Source organism: Ascaphus truei, unplaced genomic scaffold (assembly GCF_040206685.1).
Source record: "Ascaphus truei isolate aAscTru1 unplaced genomic scaffold, aAscTru1.hap1 HAP1_SCAFFOLD_2995, whole genome shotgun sequence".
Lineage (NCBI taxonomy): Eukaryota > Metazoa > Chordata > Amphibia > Anura > Ascaphidae > Ascaphus > Ascaphus truei.
Window position 1 is genome coordinate 1 of NW_027455959.1, and position 12,500 is coordinate 12,500.

Sequence of the window (12,500 nt, forward strand, 5' to 3'; positions counted from 1 at the left end):
GAAGTGTTAACTTTGAACTGTGTACATATAAGGAAGCAAAACAGAGGTGGAGTATAGAAAAGGCACCCCACACAGGTATATTTTACTTACTTTTTAAATTTGTCGTGAAGAATAATTACTAGGTATACTCTATTCACAGTGTACATATATCGATACCGAATACATATTGATACATTCAAATGAAAAATAATAATTTGAATAAGCATTGATTTATGTATATACTTTTTATGTTTTAGTGATTTTTATTATCATATAATGGCTGACAATTTAGGGGTTAAGAGAACCACATTTTAACACCCTGATGTGTCTGAACCAAGGCAATTCTGGAGCAAAACTGATCCAATTGGAGGTGTTTTTATTCAGGTACTTTATTCCAATTTCTGGTCTGTGTGTATCAACATGCAATTCGGGGAGTGTCAGTAGGTTATTTAGGGCAGAGTTGCCCAACACACAGATCATAATATACTGTAGAAAGTATGAAATTTGGCATTTTGTGCCTCACTTCCCCTCCCTTTTTTGAGCATTATCAAATGGGCCTAGTCTTAGGGGGCATAAACATCTCAATGGCTAACAATTTACCATCGATGTAAGAAACTTGATTCGTACGATTCTTCCAATAAACGTAACTGTGAACAAGTGAAACGGCAGTGTATAAATGATCATGTTCTCTGCGTTGATGAGAGACTTCTAAGGCTGAGTCCCCTCTGGCGCTGAGCACGCTCATGCTTGGAGAGCGTTCCAAGCATGAGCACTGGGTGTCCTGCATTTACGCGAGGAGGAGGGGGGGGGGGGTTGCGGGTAGTTGAGCTTGCTGGAAAGTTAGATTTTTTTGCTTACCTAAGCGCCGACTGCGGGTGAGCTTGTGTGCTTGCGCATGAGCGCGCAGGGACTTGCATATATCTATATACAGTGGTGTGAAAAAGAAAGTACACCCTCTTTGAATTCTATGGTTTTACATATCAGGACATTATAACAATCATCTGTTCCTTAGCAGGTCAATATGTCATGTGTTGTTGTTCATCTGAGGTTGTATTTACCTAATTTTAAGACCTGCTAAGGAAAGGTGTTTGTTATTATGTCCTGATATGTAAAACCATAGAATTCAAAGAGGGTGTACTTTCTTTTTCACACAACTGTATGTAACCGCCGCAAGCGCCGCCCGCTCAGTGCTAGCGGGGATGCAGTCTAAGGGCCGTTCTATACTGCCGGGGCGTGCTGAGGTCAGCCAGCCCTTCTATACAAGGGCCGCGTGCACGGCGGGGAGCCGACAGACAGCGGCGAAGATGGGGAAAAGATGATTGTTCGCTGCTACCGCCGCTCAAGTGTGTGTGTGTGTGTGTGTGTGTGTGTGTCCGTCAATGATTGCACAAATAAAATATTTATTAAACTTTTTTTTTCCTTTAAAAAAATCTTATTTGTGACTTTCTTCACTCACACAACCCATGCACACACATATACTCACTCACTCACTCACACACACACACATATATATATACACAGTACCTGCAGCTCCCGGCTCTATAACAGGGAAAAGCATGCGGCACGTGCACGCGCGTTCGCAAAGGCACGTGCGGCCGCCCGCAGTATAGAACGGACCTAAGTGTTTAGAGACGGGTGTGAAATGTGGATTCGACTCTAGCATCAGTGGCAGATCACGATTCCTATAGTTATTAGTATTACTCTTAGAAACAAAAATATGACATTATTATATGTCTATCTACCATCTACCCATAATTTTCACCAGGTGCAAACCCCACGTTACGACCAACTGTACAAAATGCCAAGGTGAAAGACAAGTGCGAGATTGCATTCACAATTAACATTTTTATCTATCCACAGTTCCCCCCAAAAACAGAAAGGCAGGGATTCCCTTACGCTTATTGTAGAATAATTTGCTGTACTCTTACCAATCCAGTGTTTCAGAGGTGCATGCACTGTGCCATCCAAGATGGCCGCTTTATCTAAAGGTTTTGCAGATGCGGTGCACACCCAGGCTATAAATATTAATACCCCAGCTTTTTAATATCAATATTTTCTGAAAGATTCCTGGTGAATCGTACTGGGCAAACCCTTTCCAGATTTACACCGACATATCAATAAACACAATACATACTGTATTTTTGTAGTGACTAAATGGGCAATAGCAAGATGCTGGAAATCAGAGAACATCCCAACAGTAACTCAAATCAAAGTGAACATATGGGAGACTATGGAGATGGAAAAGCTAACAATTTATCTGAATGGCACATTTCCAATATTCCACAAAGTACGGTCACTACAGATTAAATGTTTTGGTCAGACAAGAAGATGAGATCTCTATAAGGCCTCGTCGAAGATGATGCTGAGTGGGCGAGCGCGCTCGCTCTGGCCGCAATGAAACACATTGCTGCAATGTGTGTGGCCAGCGTGAGCAAGCGCCTGCGCATGCACGGCGCTTAGCTACTTGCAGAGGCAAGCAAATTTGATTATGCCGCCCGTTGGCGCATCACGTGAGCGGTTTGCCCAATGAGGACGAACCAGCTCCGTGACATGGCCGCGTCCCCCGCGAGCGCAACTAGCTGACCATAAAGCTCCCGGCTCAGCAGAGCGATTGACGTCACCGCGCACGAGTGCCAGCGCGCTCGCTCCCTGCCTGGCCGCAGCCTAAGTTTTGATGTTGACCTTTGGGTACACTAGTATAAACACATTTTCTTCACTCCAAATAGTGTGAAAAGGCAGAATACAATGATTACAATATTTGCTCCCTCAGCCCCCACTCCCCCCTGTATCTTTCTCTAGTGCGCTTACTCTTCGTTACAAAGTGGTTCTCAATATTGAGGAAACCAGCAGACTACCTCTGTGGACCTCCATGGAAAGATTGATTGGGTGATAGTAAGGAATCTGAGGCCAAGTGTGCCTGGAAACCTATCCAAAGACTGCCACAGATTTTGGCCATTGTTGCTAATCCGCAGTACAGATTTAGTACGCCCTCTGGTGTCCGTCTCTCATACTTCTTACCTCACAATGCAAACTACTGAACAAAAGAGATTTGGATAGGTTTATGAATCTTAATTCGGTAGTAAATCTTTTAAGTATGTAAATGTGCTTACACTAGACTGTTTTTAAAATATCTTCATGAAGATCTAAATGAACACCTACAGTGTAAACCCAGCGTTTTTAAACAATAAAAAAATTAAGCAAGAATAAATGATCACCTTACAGTACTTTCTGTCAGTTTAAATGTCTCTGCCTGTTCAAACCTGCCGCAGCAATGCTTTAAAACATTTTTTTTTAAATGAAAGGGTTAAAGTGGGACTAATGACACCAGGATCAGGGTTCAACAAGCTTCAGTTTCTAATAGAACAACAGATAGTGAACCAGTTAGCTGCTGGGGGTGGGACTTGCTGCCACAGTTAACGTCATCTGCATATGAGGAAGCCAACACCCCCTCTGCAACCTACTGTAGCAGCAGCAAGTCCTGCATGCGAGGCGGCTGTCTCCTTATTTTGCATCATGCTGATCACGGGGAAGATCACTGGCCTCACTGTGGCAGATGTCCGGTTCCCGACCTCTGTGGGTCACCACGGCTCTGATGCCATGGTAAGGATCCTAATCAGAGCCTGCCCCGTGCCCACAGCTAATGCGGCTCCTCCTCCTCCTCCTGGCTTCTGCAATCACATGCTCCTTCTGATGTACAAATATCGATCAGAGTCATGGCATGGGGATTTTGTTTGTGTTCTTATTAAGGTCGATTATTTTGGGGGTTGCTTGAGATAATCCATTGCCTCCAAAACAAAACAAAAAAACCTTTGTAAAAAATACTTTGAAACGTTGATACATATTTATGTCTGTCAGTGGAACTATAAGAATAATTATACAGAGCACTTATCAACCTTACAATAGGTTTCTGGTCTGTCTGTAAAAGGGTTCAATCACATACTGTAGCAGAAGAGACCCTTCATGAGCAAGGGCCAGCCTGGCAGTACTGTATCTGAGTCAGAGTGCAGACATCCAGATGTGGAGTCTTCATGAGGGTATTCAAGAGGGATCAGATGTTAACCTTACAGACACAGCCATAGCCCATACAGTATATATTACATTGTTGTGGTTGCATATTTTTTTGCCATACTCTGCTTGCTGTGCAGCATGATGAGCAATTCAGTAACTCTGCAGGTACTCCGGCTTTCTGCTACTGATTCAACGTAATCATTACCCATACCCGCAACTTTATTTGCTGATAGGAATAAATCTGAGGCCTAACCATCCATACCTAAACATATTTACCACAGTGTTAACAAAAGATCACTTTAAAGCAATCTTTTAGTTTGCCTTATTTCAAAATTAGACAGATTATTTTGCTGAATATTGAACAAAATATAAACCAATACTTCTCTAGGTTTCCCTGTTTAATAAAACAATTGGGCAAAACATAGGAAGTCCAAACACTTCTCAAAGTATCACACTGATTGTTTTTCTTCAAGCTATTACTTTAAAAGCTGCAATCCCTCCCTAAAAATATATATATATATATTTTTTTTTGCTTAACTGAACAGAGGGATCCATCAGATCTGATCCGTGGTGCTCCGTCTTCAGGAACCACACAATTCCCAAGATATATTTCATTTTTGTGTGTGCTGGTTTTAACACAAAAATCTACAAACATAATCAGAATGGTAAATAAAATCCCAGAAAAATAAAATGAAACCTATAATGGCCCTTCTACTTAAAGTCCCTATAAATATACAAATTTAATCTGCACAGTGAGTGTAAAATATATTTAAGAAATGATTGCTTTATTGCAGTGGATAAAAATGATAATATTTCAGGACAAATCCTTCTTTCAGATTATAGGATATATCAGATATTCATGTTAAACTTTGTATGGCCCTACTGTAGTTACTAAGCAGTGCTGTGCTAAAACAGCTTTCGAAGCTGGAAGATGCCTTTCAGCCCGTCCCTGCCAATGTACCAGAAGGTATCTTCCAATCCTTATCACATAGGACTGGACATTCAGTGCATGGACATAAATGTTTATTTTTTATGAAAAGACAACAATATTGAAAATGAGAAGAGAGAAAAGGTTATGATATGATTTATAACCCCAAAACATTCATTTCCTCTTGCAACACTGCTCTGTGCACTATAATAATAGGAACAGCTGGGGCATTTCCAGGTTTCTACAAATGTGATTTGTTGTGACTTAGAACTTTTATTCTCAAGTATTCGGCCCTATAGCGATGTGTCCTTCTCTAGAACAATCTCTGCAGTGGGAGCACGGTTTGCTAAGCAATAATGGGGAAAGACAAGGTTGCAAACCTGTCAGAGATATGCAAATAAGTGGTATTTTAATTCACTAGAACAATCTGCACTGAATGGTATCTTTTTTTTTTTTTTTAAAGTGTGCTGAGAGTTGCAGCTTGGCTGATCTGATATAATGCTATGTTGCTATAGACTAGGGGTGCGCAAACTGTGGGGCGGGCGTGAGATTTTCCAGGGGGGGGTGCTGCGGTTATAGAGTTTCCGCGCTCTCCCCCAAGGCATGTACATTAAATGATGGGGGACCGCACGTGGCCTCTGTAACTTCTCCTATCTGGTCTTCGGTGACACGTCGCCTTGATAACCCAGCGTCAAATGACACCACGGGGTCGCATGATGTCACGTTGCCATGGCAACATGACGTCACATGACTCCGCAGCGTTATTTGACGCCGGAGCCGAGCAGGAGGGGGCACGAGCAGAGAGGTGAGCAGACAGGGGGCACAGGGAGACGACTTTGCGTAACCCTGCTTTAGACCACAAATTCCAGAATTAAGGGTCACAGATTTTCATTGGACAAAGTTTTTATTATCTTCTGGCTGCTAAAAAATACTATGTGGTCCCTATATACCCTATATACCATGGAATATTTGTATGTGTAAGAGACAGCTGTGTGTGCATGCATATAGCGCAGTATGTATATACATGGCCTTTAGCACTCATGGGAAGAGAGTGTCAATAGTGACTCCTAAATCTGCGGTTTCGATTTAGGCCACCACTAAGTGTCCTGAACAGTTGCATAAATTTGTATTCATGCAACCATCTCTCGTTCAGTGTTCTAAGATTACCTTTGAGTTTGGCCACCTTCAGATTGTTCATCTTATGGCCAAAGTCAGAGAAATGTTCGCCGACAGGACTGTCTCTTGTTCCGCACGTGATGCTGTGGCGATGCAGATTCATCCTGTGTGTGTGTGTGTGTGTGTGTGTGTGTGTATATATATATATATACAGTGTTCGACAAACCTATACATTTGCACGCCCCGGGCGAGTGGATTTAACATCGTGGCGAGCTCCTATTGGCACAAGCACCACATGTTTGGTACTAGGTGGCGAGTAGATTTTTTTGGTGGTTTGTCGACCACTGTATATATATATATATATATATATATATATATATATATATATATATATATATACACACACATATATACACACGTACACACACACGTACATACAGTATGCACACTGCATCCTAAGTAATATTATTGTTCCGTATGTCTTCTCACATTGTAATATAGCATACAGACCCTGACTACTCTGCAGCCTATGTTGTTATAGAAACTGATGCTGGTGATGGTTTAAAAGGTCACGGATTAACTTTCACTTTGGGAAAAGGCACAGAAATCGGTAAGTTATTGTAGTTAATACAATTACAGCTTTGGGATAAAATGTTATTATGCTGTTTATCGCAGACATAGGGATCATAAGACAGCTAGAGGATTTTTTCAGTTTAGTAAAACACATACCTATGTATTTATACATGCTAACAAATACTCTCTGTGGGTCCACAGCACCTACAATTTGTGAAAAGCATTGAGAAAAGCTGATTTTCTTTAACCTGCTATAACATTGTGCAAATAGATCTGCACTACTAACCTTGATTCACATATGGTTTTACCTACAGTAGATACATCTAAAATAGACACAGCAGGGGATGATTTGGAGTCAGACAATTCAAACATGGTTTTACCTAGATATAACTAACTGGTGTCCATGTACTGCACAGCTCTCACACAGGTTTTCTAACTTTGCCTAAAACAATGCAAACTGTTTTTTTGTTGTAAGTATTAGGATTCAGGGTGTTCACGTGTAAATGAACACACTGTATGTCTGTATTTACCTTCTCCATTTGTAGGTATTACTGTAAGGATTTGGCCTGCTTATCACACAGCTTGCACAGCAAAGTCTGGTTTAAGGAAGTACTGTACAACTATGACTTCAGTTTGAACTCTTCACGTGCTTGCTTTGCATTGTGATGCTAAAAGCTGGGTTCATACCAAAAACAATAAAATGACAGCAACATTAAAACCTGAAATGGATGAAAGCTAAGGTGGCGCTTATAGTGCCCGGCGCCGCCACGCGAAAACAAATACATTGGATCAGTCACATGCGCTTATAGTAAGGGCGACGGAGCTGCAAAAAATGTTGAAGTCAGTACAATTTGATTTTGGGAGAGACAGTCGCAACATGTGACTGTCTCTACACCAATCACAGAGCGCCTACTGCACTCTGCCCCCTTCGTGACATCACTGGCCTTGTCACCAGCGATGTCGCTCCAAACCTAAGTGCAACTTTCACCAGTGGAGACTGCGACGTCAACGGTCGCGTCGCCGGCACTATAAACGAGGCCTAAGACTGACAGCCATGTGTGCTGACTCCTATATTCACTTCCAGTATCGATTTAACACAGTACTGTATAACTAAGGATTCCAGGTTTCAGTGTTTATTTTTCTGTAAAAAGAAATAAGTGTTTATTACTTTTCTTTTAATTCTATTTTTTTTTTTAAATCAGTGTTTATCAGTGTTAAGAATGCAAACAAAATGTACACTTTTGAATTTGGTGTTTTTCTTTTTGTTTCCATACTCCCCTGGTGCTACCCTTTGTCTCCTACCTATGTGTGGGATGCTACAAGAGGTGGAAATCAATAGGAAATTAGGATTCATTTCAGTTTATCGGTTTTAACCGGAAGACGATCGGACAGTGATGTCTTTCAGCCAGGACCGGAATCCCGAAGTATAATTATTAAGTGATATTTAGAAGACAGCGCGAGCTTTGATGATGTATGGTATATGACATGTGGTTGCACTCATCATGAGTTGGCCTAGGACCAAATGACCACAAGCGCTTCGTCGTGTCTCGCCCCGTTCCCGGAACCTGTCGCCGCCGGCCACTTCGCCGCTACGGATAAGTGCCTAAACCCCCTACTCTAAGCCCTTACCTTAAAAACCCCCGCCCCTAACCACTAAAACCCCTTAAATGAACCCCCTCCCCTAAGCAATAAAACACCTTAAATGAACCCCCTCCCCATAGCACTAAAACACCTTTAATGAACCCCCTCCCCTAAGCACTAAAACCCCTTAAATGAACCCCCTCCCCTAAGCACTAAAACCCCTTAAATGAACCCCCTCCCCTAAGCACTAAAACTCCTTAAATGAACCCCCTCCCCTAAGCACTAAAACCCCTTAAATGAACCCCCTCCCCTAAGCACTAAAACCCCTTAAATGAACCCCCTCCCCTAAGCACTAATACAATTTACCTTAGAAGCGGCCAGCGGCGGCGGCGAGTCCGTAGATGACCAAAAGTGACCACATGCCCCATTCAGTCACGAGTACCATTCTTGCTGTCCATTAGTAAGACCCAACAGCAAAAAAAAATCTTTCTGTAATGCAGATAGTCAACTTTTCCTTTGCATAAGTTATAAAAAAAAAACAGCAACAAACTAAAGCGATGTGCGTGATAATAGAAATCATAACATACCTGTAGTGCCAACATTTTTTTCCCCCTTCATTTTTAATAAGTGAAGCTTATCAATGTAATAATCCTTAATAATGCAATTGTTGTTTTTTAATAATTTATTTCTAATAAACTAGTTATTGTAAAAAGAACCAAAAAGTAATACGAGAACTACTAGCATCAATATATAAATGCACGTGAGATGTAGATGTTTCACCGTATCGATCACTAAAGAGCATTATTTTGTGCTATAAGTACCTTTTATGGTGTCACTTATATATTGTGTTGTGTTTTGCAGTTGTGTGTGCTGTGAAAGCTCTCTCGGCACATGTTGTTGGTAAAGAACTTGAAGACATTGTAAAGAATTTCAGAGATTTCTACAGGCAGCTTACCAGTGATGGGCAGCTCAGATGGGTATTGTTCGTAGTTTTTTTTTTTTTTAGCATTTTACAAGAAATGTATTTTAAAAATATGGATAAGTGAAGAGACCAGGGAGTTAACTGAATATATTCTGAAGCGGCCATTCCAGACGTTTTCTGGCTAAAGTTCCCAATGACCTTAATGATAATTTTCGTCCGAAAACGCTCTGAGTTGCAGCTTTGGAGAAGGTACAATTTAGTCTCGAAGATTTTATTACCGGAATGAACACAGGTGTTGTTTTCTGCAAGTCCTTAGAATTGCTTGAATATTTTTTCTGTTTTGGTTTATTTTCATGCACAAAAATCAGTACTGGGATGGATTTTGTTAACAATATTTTATTAAATTAATGTGTCATTCATGTAAGAAAATGTCATTTGCTGAATTTTTTTTATAGTTCTGATGGAATCTTCGTGCATTTTCCTTTTGTGATTTATATTTCATTTGTATGACACCAGCTCCAGAATTACTAAACGATAATAAGCCTTAGCCAATTTAAATGCCCATTCACCTGAATGTACATGAAGGTGAGCGGTTAAGTTAACTAGGGATATATCTATAGATATATCCCTAGTTAACGAAAGCGCTCACCTTCAGGTCCATTCCGGGGACACACACACACACACACACACCCTCTATTCCACTACACAGTCACGTTGTTTTTTTTTTTTAAATATATTTTTTATTACTAAAAGGGTACAGTGCAACACTACAATATTATATTGTAGGTTCGTAGAGAGTTGATGTAAAACTAGGAGTTGTTGTTTTTATTAGATAGGCCCAGAGAAAGGAGCAGTCCAGTTGGCTACAGCAGCAGTCCTGAATGCGGTGTGGGATTTATGGGCCAAAAAAGAAAAGAAGGTAGGAAACCTTGTTGATATTACATATTTTGTGGTAAAGTTACATTACTTACATCCAGCGCACATGGTTAAACTGAGAGGTTTACACTACCTCGGACATAGCACATTTTCTCTTCCAAATAACAGCGATTCAATGGAAATAGCCGTGTTAGTCCTGTTGCAATAGTGCAGAGTAAATGGGTACTTCAATATTAGGTGATACCTTTTTATTTGGACTAACAGTAGATACTATAAGACAAGCTTTCGAGTGTCCTCTCTCTTCCTCAGGTCAGCAATACTGATTTACAGAGAGTCCCTGAGCTTAATGTAGATGTGCAATCCCAGATAACAATCTAAGGCAGATGTGCAATCCCAGATAACAATCTAACGCAGATGTGCAATCCCAGATAACAATCTAAGGCAGATGTGCAATCCCAGATAACAATCTAACGCAGATGTGCAATCCCAGATAACAATCTAACGCAGATGTGCAATCCCAGATAACAATCTAACGCAGATGTGCCATCCCAGATAACAATCTAACGCAGATGAGGTAGAGAAGGAATGGCAGAGGGAATGATGAATAAATACACAGGGCAATAAATGGATGCAAGGGACAGTGATAGTAATAATAGAGCACTATAGGCACATCATTTGATATATCCAATAATAATTTGTGCGCAAGGTGATTCCTGCAAGTGACCATCCCCAAATTCCTACCTGATGCACACGAAGAAATGATGGGAAAAGTACATTAACATGCTGGCGTAAATAAGCAAGGTGAAACATGCCTCATTTGTTGCCAGTTTTGCTCAATATCGCCCTGATCCATCTCCCCTCTTATATCTGATTAAACCCGACATTATTCTTTATGGTTTTGTAGATCATTTATTTGTCTTAAGTAGTACAATCTCCTCTCCCTGCTACTCTTGTGTGCATGTACTGCACTTGTACAAGTCCAGGCACGCTTCAATGAAAATGTGCCTCCGTTTATATTGTTTACTTTCCCCTCTTTCCAGCCTTTGTGGAAGCTATTGGTTGACATGGTAAGACTTCCAGGTTTGCTTCTTGGCTCCTCGTGCAGTCCTCTTCCTGGCACCATTTACACTCTTTCCCCCTCACCCTTATGTGAAGCGGGGGAGTAGTTGTGCCAATTTTTTGTGACTTCCAGCAAACTCCCTAGGTTTCCTGAAGAAGGGAAAACTGCAACATCATCAACTTTCTTTCAGACTACCCAAGATCAGGGTAATGTAATTTGACTTATGGAATCACATAAAGTTAGAAAAAAAATAATAAATTGAGTAGCATGGATTTCTGCTGTTATGAATTGTATTCTATGATTAGCCTCTGGGAAGGTTTTGCTTGCAAAATGCAATTTATTTACACCTTCATATTACTAGGATTGTATCTTGCTTTTCTTTTCTAGAAACCTTGTTTGTTCCCATCCCTGGATCAACAGCAGGGACCAGCCAGCTAGCACATATTCATGAAATAATTTAAAATTACAGCATACTGTTAATCAAAACAAAGCAACGTGACTTATGAAGCCAAGGCCATAAAGTTTATGAACAGAGATAGTAGTGCTGGCAGGAAACCTCCCAAGAGGAATAGGATAATACAATCTGATAGCCTCCCTAGAAGAGCATTTATACCAGGGGTCGGCTCCTTGAGTTCCCGAGGTCCACCAACAGGTCAGGTTTTAAGGATATACCTGCATCAGCACAGGTGGCTGTATATGTCAGTCTTCGACTGAGCCACTTGTGCTGAAGCAGGGATATCCTGAAAACCTGACCCGTTACTGGCCCTTGAGGACTGGAGTTGCGCATCCCTGATCTATACTAAGGTGCTTCTTCTATATCCACCAAAGAAGCCTTTCTGGAATTTCGATCGGCCACTTTGGGGGATATAGAACGAGCCACTAAGTGTTGGTACAAGACATTTTGCTTTGTTCTATTGTATTTCTTAAACTATAACTTTCTATTGGCAGAGTCCAAATCAGTTGATATCATGCATAGATTTCAGATATATAACGGATGCCCTGACTGAGGAGGAAGCACTTGGTGAGCTAATTTCTTAAATTGATTGCTGCATTATACTAAAGAAAGAAACTAAATGAAGTGGTCTGAGCTTCAGTGCAAATCCAATGAAAACCCCGGTGCCCTTTGTTTTGTAGAAATTCTTCAAAATGGAAAACATGGACAAAAAGCAAGAGGTAATGTTGTTATTGTACACTAATTTAGGGAAATATAATGCCACCTGACTAAGGCCACGCGTATAGTCCTTGCTACGGCGACGCTGACGTCATGCTGCAGTCGCTGAAAAATCAAATGTAATTGACTTCCAGTGACCGCGACCAAGCCGTTGCTCCTACTATAATCGCACGTAACGGAATCAATACATTTGTTTTGAAGCTACGTCACGTCGCCGGGACTATAAGCGCGGCCTTAGATGTTCACCAAGTTATAACTCCTACAGTTTTCATTTTCTACATGGCTA

General features: G+C 41.0%; 1 protein-coding gene across 2 annotated transcripts in view; it reads left to right on the plus strand.

Annotated features, from left to right (window-relative positions):
• Nucleotides 1-3,405: 3,405 nt before the first annotated feature.
• The window catches only part of LOC142483137 (mitochondrial enolase superfamily member 1-like), a 23,637-nt gene continuing 14,542 nt past the window's right edge, over nucleotides 3,406-12,500 (plus strand). The window contains exons 1-7 of one of the 2 annotated variants that reach the window (XM_075583198.1): nucleotides 3,407-3,579; nucleotides 6,533-6,641; nucleotides 9,047-9,162; nucleotides 9,940-10,026; nucleotides 11,024-11,050; nucleotides 11,992-12,064; nucleotides 12,178-12,216. In XM_075583198.1, coding sequence (XP_075439313.1) covers nucleotides 3,409-3,579; nucleotides 6,533-6,641; nucleotides 9,047-9,162; nucleotides 9,940-10,026; nucleotides 11,024-11,050; nucleotides 11,992-12,064; nucleotides 12,178-12,216 — 622 coding nt within the window. In that variant the 5' untranslated portion in view covers nucleotides 3,407-3,408. Of the gene's footprint in view, nucleotides 3,580-6,532; nucleotides 6,642-9,046; nucleotides 9,163-9,939; nucleotides 10,027-11,023; nucleotides 11,051-11,991; nucleotides 12,065-12,177; nucleotides 12,217-12,500 lie in introns of both variants that reach the window. The other variant, XM_075583199.1, reaches the window with a different exon arrangement.